Source organism: Borostomias antarcticus (assembly GCF_949987555.1).
Source record: "Borostomias antarcticus genome assembly, chromosome: 20".
Taxonomy (NCBI): domain Eukaryota; kingdom Metazoa; phylum Chordata; class Actinopteri; order Stomiiformes; family Stomiidae; genus Borostomias; species Borostomias antarcticus.
This window is the reverse complement of record NC_140253.1, coordinates 182,501-192,825: the sequence shown is the minus strand read 5'-3', so window position 1 is coordinate 192,825 and position 10,325 is coordinate 182,501. Positions and strand designations below refer to the sequence as shown.

At 45.9% G+C, this 10,325-nt stretch overlaps 1 protein-coding gene across 2 annotated transcripts in view; it reads left to right on the top strand.

Moving 5' to 3' along the window:
* Nucleotides 1-3,774: 3,774 nt before the first annotated feature.
* The window catches only part of tmem144a (transmembrane protein 144a), a 12,590-nt gene continuing 6,039 nt past the window's right edge, over nucleotides 3,775-10,325 (top strand). Inside the window, exons 1-7 of one of the 2 annotated variants that reach the window (XM_084454766.1) lie at nucleotides 3,775-3,824; nucleotides 3,921-4,064; nucleotides 4,254-4,403; nucleotides 4,566-4,688; nucleotides 4,865-4,964; nucleotides 7,970-8,050; nucleotides 8,256-8,337. In XM_084454766.1, the coding sequence (XP_084310892.1) occupies nucleotides 3,971-4,064; nucleotides 4,254-4,403; nucleotides 4,566-4,688; nucleotides 4,865-4,964; nucleotides 7,970-8,050; nucleotides 8,256-8,337 (630 nt within the window). In that variant the 5' untranslated portion in view covers nucleotides 3,775-3,824; nucleotides 3,921-3,970. Of the gene's footprint in view, nucleotides 4,065-4,253; nucleotides 4,404-4,565; nucleotides 4,689-4,864; nucleotides 4,965-7,969; nucleotides 8,051-8,255; nucleotides 8,338-10,325 lie in introns of both variants that reach the window. The other variant, XM_084454765.1, reaches the window with a different exon arrangement.

The following is a 10,325-nucleotide window of genomic DNA, read 5'->3' as shown; positions in this document are numbered from 1 at the left end:
ATTGGACCTACCGTTTTCCAGGAAGTAAGAAATTATATACTTTGATATAAGATTACACCAAAAGTAGAATTTTGTAATTTTTTTGGCATACATAGGTGAACACTGACCAATTATGTGAACCAAAATGGGAAAGAATGCTTTTTTCTTTTCTGTGCGACTTGAAATTGTATTCAAAAAACTAAGACATCTACACTGTTTTTATATCACATTTATATAGCTTCTTCCAATGTTAATCGAATAAGCCCTACACGTCGTAATAATCAGAACTAGACATATGACATGTTACACACTCTTGTACACAGGGGTCAGGCTGATATAGGAAACTCACCCAGAAGTGGAGCCACTCGGACAGCGCTGAGTGGGCATGCTATCAGTACCCCAACTGATAACCCTAACCCTATCAGTACCCCTGCTCCAGCACACTGCTATCAGTACCCCTGCTCCAGCACACTGCTATCAGTACCCCTGCTCCAGCACACTGCTATCAGTACCCCTGCTCCAGCACACTGCTATCAGTACCCCTGCTCCAGCACACTGCTATCAGTACCCCTGCTCCAGCACACTGCTATCAGTACCCTGCTCCAGCACACTGCTATCAGTACCCCTGCTCCAGCACACTGCTATCAGTACCCCTGCTCCAGCACACTGCTATCAGTACCCCTGCTCCAGCACACTGCTATCAGTGCCCCTGCTCCAGCACACTCGCCGTGAGGCTCGTTGAGTGGGCATGCTATCAGTGCCCCTGCTCCAGCACACTCGCCGTGAGGCTCGCGGATGAATGGCTCAATGCTCGCTGCCCGCGCGCCTCCTGGCTGCCAAGTCATCATTATTTGATGACGTGTAGCGGCGGTCCCGCCCTTCCTACTAATCCATTTAAGCAATAATAGACGAGATGCCGTTCTTTAAGGTCATTCATGGTGCGAGAGTACTGCGGCGATACCGAGGGGCTTGCGCCGGTGAGCTTCTTGTCTTTGAAATCGAGAGTTTAAAATGTTTTTGAATGATTTTTCAAGGTGCCCACCCACATCCATTGTATGACCTAAACGGTGGTAGAGCAATTATCAGACTTTCTCAAAAGTGCTAGTTAGTCAACGTTTTGATCTGAACCATTGTATATGATCATATGTAACCTTAAAACAGGGCTAAACATGCATGTTCCCTTTACTACTCCTTTAATGACGTTAAAGAACAGTGTATTATTGCGATTATATAACAGCCAATACACAGCCTGGTCAGCACCACCTCCTCTCTCTCTAACCCTAACCCTAACCCAGCCAATACACAGCCTGGTCTCCTCTCTCTCTAACCCTAAACTCGTTCTGGAATTATTATTAGCAAATTATGTTTTAAATTCACAAACATTATATGTGATGGTCATGGCACAATTCGGCACAAAACGGGATCAGGAAATTATTTGTGACTGTTCTATGGGATTAGATCTGTTTCAATACTTGTCAATATACACCACATGTTTCACAAATGTTTTTTGGTGATTCACAAATAAATTTGTGTGATTCACAAATAAATTCTTGTTTCACAAATGTTTTTTGGTGATTCACAAATAAATTCTTGTTTCACATATATTTCAAACTCACAAACATGTGCACCGCTTGTATTTACTTGCACCTGAGACACGAACCATTCTGGCAAGAGACACGAACCATGAAACTGCTGACACAAATCAAAATTGATTTTGAAACAGATCTACCGTCAACCCTATGGTAGTTATTTTTCATAATGTTTGCAATTATATTTATGTGATTCACAAATACATTTGTGTGGTTCACAAATACATTCTTGTTTCACAAATGTATTTTTGTGGTTCACAAATATATTTCAAACTCACAAACATGTGCACCGCTTGTATTTACTTGTACCGCTTGTATTTACTTGCACCTGGGAGACACTGAGCGAACTAGAAAGTACATTTCCTGGAGAAAATGTGAGGTGGGCTAGCTGCTGCAGCTGTATGTAACAGCTACTGCTAGAACTACTACGGACCAGGCAATCTCCATGCACCCACCGGCGAAGACCGTGCGTCTCTAGCCCACTCGGGCTGAATTGTGGGGCCCGTGGCGTGGACAGTGGCGTGGTGGCAAGACTCCGCCCCCTCAGGTCAGAGCTGGTCGGGGACAGCGTAGCCCTCTCCGGGCCACCTACCCGCCCGCACCGGTGAAGACCATGTGTCTGTAGCCCACTCAGGGGCTGAGTTGTGGGGCCCGTGGCGTGGATAGTGGCGTGGTGGTGAGACTCCGCCCCCTCAGGTCAGAGCCAGTCGGGGACAGTGTAGCCCTCTCCGGGCCACCTACCTGACTCCATGGTGAAGACCGTGTGTCTCTAACCCACTAAGGGGCTGAGTTGTGGGTCCCGTGGCGTGGATAGTGTCGTGCTGGTTAGGCTCCGCCCCCTTGGGTCACAGCTAGTCGGGGGCAGTACAGTGACCCTAACCCTAACCCCAGTACCCTAACCCTACTAACCCTAACCCTAACCCCAGTACAGTGACCTCCAGGCATTTTCCATGCATCCACCATTGAAGACTGTGTCTCCAGCCCACTCAGGGGCTGAAAAGTGGGTAACTTAAACACATTGCTACAAAAGCTGGAAGATAAATTGTAATACTGTCAAAGCTGAAACATGGAATAAATGATGGAATATATTGTTAAAAAGCTTGTAGGCTGGAAAACCTGGAAGCTTAGCTGAAATGTGAAACTGGCAGAATTGGAACTGCATTACCTAAAGAAGCTAAGAACTTAAATACTTTTAAACTTTTCAACCTGAGTAGTTTAAGCCTTTAACTGGGCCTTTAGCTTGAAAGATGAGCAATAGAGTAATACTGTCAAAGCTGAAAGATGTAATGAATGATGGAATGTATATCTTAAAAGCTTGGAAGCCTGTCGGGGCAGTACAGTGACCTCTGGGCATCTCTCTGCACCCACCGGTGAAGACCGTGTGTCTCTAGCCCCCATGGGCTGAGGTCAGTGGTCCATGGCGTGGATAGTGTCTCTCGCCAGAATGGTTCGTGTCTCGGGTGCAAGTAAATACAAGCGGTGCACATGTTTGTGAGTTTGAAATATATTTGTGAACCACAAAAATACATTTGTGAAACAATAATGTATTTGTGAACCACACAAATGTATTTGTGAACCACAAAAAAACATTTGTGAAACGTGGTGTATATTGACAAGTATTGAACCAGATCTAACCCATGGAGGTATAATATAACAGATCTAACCCATGGAGGTATAATATAGATCTAACCATGGAGGTATAATATAGATCTAACCATGGAGGTATAATATAGATCTAACCATGGAGGTATAATATAGATCTAACCATGGAGGTATAATATAGATCTAACCATGGAGGTATAATATAGATCTAACCATGGATGTATAATATAGATCTAACCCATGGAGGTATAATATAACAGATCTAACCCATGGAGGTATAATATAGATCTAACCCATGGAGGTATAATATAGATCTAACCCATGGAGGTATAATATAGATCTAACCCATGGAGGTATAATATAGATCTAACCCATGGAGGTATAATATAGATCTAACCCATGGAGGTATAATATAGATCTAACCCATGGAGGTATAATATAGATCTAACCCATGGAGGTATAATATAGATCTAACCCATGGAGGTATAATATAGATCTAACCCCAAACTGTTCCTGCTTCCGCCTTGTCTGTTCAGCTCCGCCGACACCGGCGCTGTCAGCTGACGACCCGGAACTCCGGCAGCAAGCTGAGGACAGTGGGTTAGGGTTAGTGTTAGTTAGGGTTAGGGTTAGGACAGGTCTTGCTGAGGACAGGTCTTGCTGAGGACAGGTCTTTCTGAGGACAGGTCTTTCTGAGGACAGGTCTTGCTGAAGACAGGTCTTGCTGAGGACAGGTCTTTCTGCGGACAGGTCTTGCTGTCTTATTTGTTGGCAGTGCATGTTGGTGAAACGTTGTTGGCATGTTGATGAAAATTTGCGGCGTTTTGCTTTCGGCAACTCTATTAGTTCTGCTAGCGGGATGTGACGCGGATGGGAATCCCGTATCACAGCAAGGTAACGACCTGATGCCCGGTAGCCTACACTACTAAACTAAACTGGTTCACCCTAACCCTGATGCCCGGTAGACTACTAAACTAAACTGGTTAACCCTAACCCCAAACTGCTAGGCAACAATACTACCAGCCAATTCAATATCATGTCTGCATTGTAGGATACTGTTTAGACTTGACTTTTTCGTTGCAGATGAACCCTCGCGTTGGAATCGGCAAATCCCGCTCGCGAACAGTTCGTCAAATACAACCGAGTTGACTTACGGGTTCCTCTCCTGCGGGGTGGCCGTGCTCCTCTATGGGAGCAACTTTGTCCCGGTAAAGAAAATCAGCACCGGAGATGGTAAGGTTCACATGGAGATGGGTCTTTCTACCTTTGATTGGCATAGCCTACTCATCGTGTGTGTGTGTGTGTGTGTGTGTGTGTGTGTGTGTGTGTGTGTGTGTGTGTGTGTGTGTGTGTGTGTGTGTGTGTGTGTGTGTGTGTGTGTGTGTGTGTGTGTAGGGCTGTTTTTCCAGTGGGTGCTGTGTGCAGCGATCTGGTGTGTGTCTCTGGTGGTGAACATCATTCTGGGATCACCTGACTTCTGGCCTCTGGCCATGCTAGGAGGAGTCATCTGGGCCACAGGTAGGTTTCTCTCTGTCTCTCCGTCTGTCTGTCTGTCTCTCTCTGTCTCTTTCTCTGTCTCTCTCTCTTTGTCTCTCTCTGTCTCTCTCTGTCTCTCTCTCTCACATTTATACACACTCACACTCTTACCTATACATGTATCCATGTCTTGTGTGTGTGTGTGTTTGTATGAGAAGGTAACATCACGGTGGTGCCCATAGTGAAGACCATTGGTCTGGGTCTCGGTCTGCTGATCTGGGCGTCTTTCAACCTGCTGATGGGCTGGGCCAGCTCCAGGTACGCGCACGTACAAACACACACGCACACACACACACGCACACACACACACACACACACACACACACACACACACACACACACACACACACACACACACACACACACTCAACAAGGTATTTATGTCCACATAGACAGAAACATACAGGGACACAAATACTGATACAATCACAAGGTCACAGACCAGCAGCATAACTTTCTTTTCCACTCATCTTTCAAGGGGACAAGTACAGTAGCAGCGTCTCCTCCATGTATGGGTCTGCCTGTGACAGCAGAGACAGAGCAGGACTCAGCCGGGGGGTCGTTCCTCTGCTGGGGCTTCCTCAGTTGTAGGAACCCTCTTACGACCAGCCTGTGTGTTTGTCCTAGGCTGCCAAATATGAACCCAAGTAGTCTGCACCTGTACCCTGGCTCTGAGATAGTATTCAGCAGAGTGTTGGTCCTTAGATATGAGCTTTAATGAACCCTGTAGGAGGAAATTTGGCGTTTCAGCAGTAGACAAATTACAGCAAAAGCTGGAAGTGCAGAATACAGAATATACTTGGTAACAATACGCATAAGTAGAACAAGTAATATCCATACATACAGCATGTGTAAAGTATAGAATATGTACATGCATACAACCAGACTGTATAGATATATATAGTAATACTCATATATACATACATCCAGACTGTATAGGAAAATCTAGTAACACACAAACACATATGACACATCCACAACACTCAAGAACACTGAGGCACTGTTACAGTCTGATGGCTGCCGGCACAAAGGAGCGTCTGAACCGCTCAGTTTTACACCTGGGTGGGAGGAGCCTGTGGCTGAAGGTTCCCCTCCATCTACCACAGATTGTGACCACTAGTGATGGCTAAAACAAGGCTTTCTGAAACACCAAGCCTTTTAGGCACATTGCATCACAAAAAGATTCATTACTCGAAGCCTCATGAAATGCTTTGTTCGCTACTGACACCTGCTGGCAAAGATCATTTATAGCAGCCAGTATCACTGCACACCTGCTGGAGCGCTGAAACATACTGATATAACTGATTTTGACTGACAACTTCATCTGATTGTTAGTTTAGCTACGCCTGCAGGTCTAGTGTAATTGGCGTGTGCTGCATACAAACCAAGGGAAGGGGGAAAGTATGCATATATGTGTCTTGTTATTATTTATCTAGACCTGTCTGCAATAAAGTTTATTTGAATAGAGGAGCAATTGAGTCCTAGCTGTATTTGAGAACAAACCGGTTCGGTTCAGAATTCTTGGAACCTTGGTTCTATCTAGGGAACGGGACCGCGTTTCGACCAGTTTTGAGCGGAACCGTTGTATGTCATTAGCTTGGAGATATAGGCATGTGTAAAATTGTTTAGGTGGTTTGTCACGAAAGTGGCTTGCGTACTGAAGTCTACTTCATTATAATTATAGTAGGTCGTCATCACACTATTGTTTTAGGGATTGTTATATAATTTGTATAAGTCAGTTGGATGGCTGGTTATTCAGATAGTTGCACTTAGCATAGAGAGAATGAGATCATTCACACAGCTGTAGGCGGCGATTAACGCTCTTATCATCGAGTGAAGCACGTGTGTTTACAGCAAATCTTGCAAAAATCTATAGACCACGCCCGCAATATCCTCACGGTTCGCGCTGAAAAACCTACTATTTTTTGGTGCCGGTTCAGAACCAACTTTGGGGTTCCCCAACTCATTTCCTACCCCCAACCTACCCCTGACCGCTGCCTCTACCTGGACCCAGGCACACTCACACACACACTGACACACACCAGTCCTGGGCTCAGATCCCCCTCACCCTAACCCGGATCCGTTTCCCATTCCTTCCCCTACCCCTGACCCCTGCCTCTATCTGGGCCCAGGCACATTCACACACACACAGACATACACCCGTGTTTGCCATGTCTCTCCTATGATGTTATTAGCCTCTCTTATTTTGAAAATGTAATTTAATGTTATTTATTGCTCTATAAATGTTCTTAGCCGGTAGACAAACATACTCCAGGAGCTTGCTCGATCGCCTTGTTGAGAGGGGTCAGGGAAGAATTTTTACAGCTCACTTATCTGGCCCCCGGGTGATTACTGTTTTTTTGCTTCCCTCTGGAATATGTAGGGGTGGGTCATATGCCCACCTCCCTTGTTCTCTGTAAAGCGCATTGTGTTGCCTCTGGGTATGAAATGCGCTATATAAATAAAGCATTGATTGATTGATTGATTGATTTATTTTTGGTCGAAATGCTCGGAACCATTCAAAATTAGGTTCGCGAACCGGCACCAAACCGGTTCGTTCTTGGTGGAAAAGGGACATTTGTGTGCAGGTGCACTTCCAGGAACTTATGAGTCCACCATCTCAACCTCCTCCCCCTGGATGGTGATAGGGGTTGGATGCCTCCTGTTCGTTCTTAAGTCCACCACCAGCTCCTTGGGCTTGCTGATGTTGGATTGGAGCCGGTTCTCCTTGCACCATTCAACGCATCTCCTGACCACATCCCTGTACTCCCACGATAAATGAGTCGTCTGAGAACTTCTGGAGGTGGCACGGTCCAGAGTTGTGGCTGAAGTCGGAGGTGTAGAGGGTGAACAGGAAAGGTCACAGAACTATTCCTTGGGGGGTGACCATGTTGCCTTTCACCACATCGGACAGGCAGCCCTGCAGTCGGACATACTGTGGCCTGACGGAAAGGTAGTCTGTGATCCTGGCCAGCATGTCGTGGTCTACCTGCATTGCTGGTGAAGGCTTCCTCTAGGCTAGGGTCAAAAGTGCAGGCTGCCTCCAGAACAAACACCTCTTTGGACACTTCATTGACATTGGTGTATTAGAAGAAAGGTGTGTGTAAGAGTGTCTGGGTTACTGCAGAAATGGTCTTGTGAGTCTATGCTGAGATGGAACATGGTGGAATAGACAAAGGAATGTTTGTACTCACATAACCTTTATGAATCATTTGTATTCACTGTATCCTCTCACTGAGGTTGGGAAATGTGTGTCTCTACAGGTTTGGCTGGTTTGGTATAGAGCCAGAGGTCGTGGCCAAACCAGTACTCAACTACAGTGGAGCTGCTCTCTGTCTGCTCAGGTAGGTGTGTGTGTGTGCGTGTGTGCGTGCGTGTGTGTGCGTGCGTGTGTGTGTGTGCGTGTGCGTGCGTGCGTGCGTGTGCGTGCGTGTGTTTATAAGTGAGAGAGTCTTGAGAGAGTCACTGCACTGTATGTTTGCTGTGGGTGATGTTGTGTAGGCAGAAGTGTTTGCACTCACGATTCCTTGTGTGTGTGTGTTCTCTCAGTGCGGTGATCTTCTTCTTTGTGAAGAGTGATGTGAGCAGACAGTCCCCCAGTCCAGAGGAGGCGCCCTTACTCATCCACACCGTGAGTCACGCGTCACATGACCTGTTTCACCACCACAGAGCCTAACCTGACCCTAACCTGACCCAGCGTTTCCGCTGGTGAGGTTTTGCCGTGGCGCACCGCCACTGCAAGATCCTTGCCGCCACACCAAACATTTGATACAAAAAACAATAATACAAATTAGGCTATATATAAATAAAACTTTCTAAATATTTCTTCCTAAATGCGCTTTCAAAACCACTGTCGCGCCCACATTAGGACTATTTATTTTCTATAAAGAGCCTATAGGCCGCAGGCTCTGTGCCTCCATGCTGCTCCTTTCTGAGGTGATCGGAAGACTCGGCGCGTGAAGGGATTTTTTCTTCAGTGAGCGGCATGAGGTTACAACGAAAGATAGGATTGGGCCAAACACTGGTGCTGGCACCTAGGCCTACTCCTCAAAATGCCTAGCCTACTGTCTAAAATACATCTCAAAATGCCTAGCCTACTGTCTAAAATACATTTATGTTAGTAATCTAAGTGCCGTTATAGCTACAGTTAGACGTGCCGACAGCTCCTGCCCATCTCAAGCATGTTGGTAAAGCCTTTGGTTTTATAATTCCCTGATGACAACTAGCGGATCCTATAACCTAATATATCAATACAATTTTCCAGATGGGCATACAATGATTTTTGTAGAGGAAGAGAGAGGAGAATGATCAGTCAGGTAGGCTAGGTTATTGAAGAGGAAGAGAGAGGAGAATGATGAGACCAGTCAGGTAGGCTAGGTTATTGAAGAGGAAGAGAGAGGAGAATGATGAGACCAGTCAGGTAGGCTAGGTTATTGAAGAGGAAGAGAGAGGAGAATGATGAGACCAGTCAGGTAGGCTAGGTTATTGAAGAGGAAGAGAGAGGAGAATGATCAGTCAGGTAGGCTAGGTTATTGAAGAGGAAGAGAGAGGAGAATGATGAGACCAGTCAGGTAGGCTAGGTTATTGAAGAGGAAGGGAGAGGAGAATGATGAGACCAGTCAGGTAGGCTAGGTTATTGAAGAGGAAGAGAGAGGAGAATGATGAGACCAGTCAGGTAGGCTAGGTTATTGGAGAGGAAGAGAGAGGAGAATGATCAGTCAGGTAGGCTAGGTTATTGAAGAGGAAGAGAGAGGAGAATGATGAGACTAGTCAGGTAGGCTAGGTTATTGAAGAGGAAGAGAGAGGAGAATGATGAGACCAGTCAGGTAGGCTAGGTTATTGAAGAGGAAGAGAGAGGAGAATGATGAGACTAGTCAGGTAGGCTAGGTTATTGAAGAGGAAGAGAGAGGAGAATGATCAGACCAGTCAGGTAGGCTAGGTTATTGAAGAGGAAGAGAGAGGAGAATGATGAGACCAGTCAGGTAGGCTAGGTTATTGAAGAGGAAGAGAGAGGAGAATGATCAGACCAGTCAGGTAGGCTAGGTTATTGCCAGCTAGCCATGATTCACACCGGGGGATTAAGGAACAAGGCAAGCTACCTGTAGTAGGCTAACAGTTTTGCCCCAGGAACCAGTAAACTCTGTTCGGCCAAGAGGAATGCCTCATGCAGTTGTCTGATCGGACAAGTAAAAAATGAATACAGTATGATAAATTGGCCTTGTGTTGCTAACGTTACGTAACGTTATCTGAAAATACAGTTTGAGCCGAAGCGGAGCTGCTCACGCGCTGCTGTCTGTCCGTCAGTCAGCCCTTCAAGAGAGCGTTGTCAAGGAGACATACACCACAAGCGCGAGTAGGTTCTGCAACTTTCGTGTGTCAGGCGCAGCGCTGCCTGATGGATTGTGCGACGGCCTTTTTGGCTGGCTGAACTAACACTAGCTTGCGTTCATGTTCCTCCAGCCACCTAAAAAGTGCCAATCAAAATAACAGAAAACAGCAGCTGTTACCATTATAACAGCTGCTGTTATAATGGTAACCTACAATACATCTGATTAAAATGTCTATAAACCATATGATTTATTAAGTGCCTGTGTGGTTACTGTTTTATCCCATCCAGTT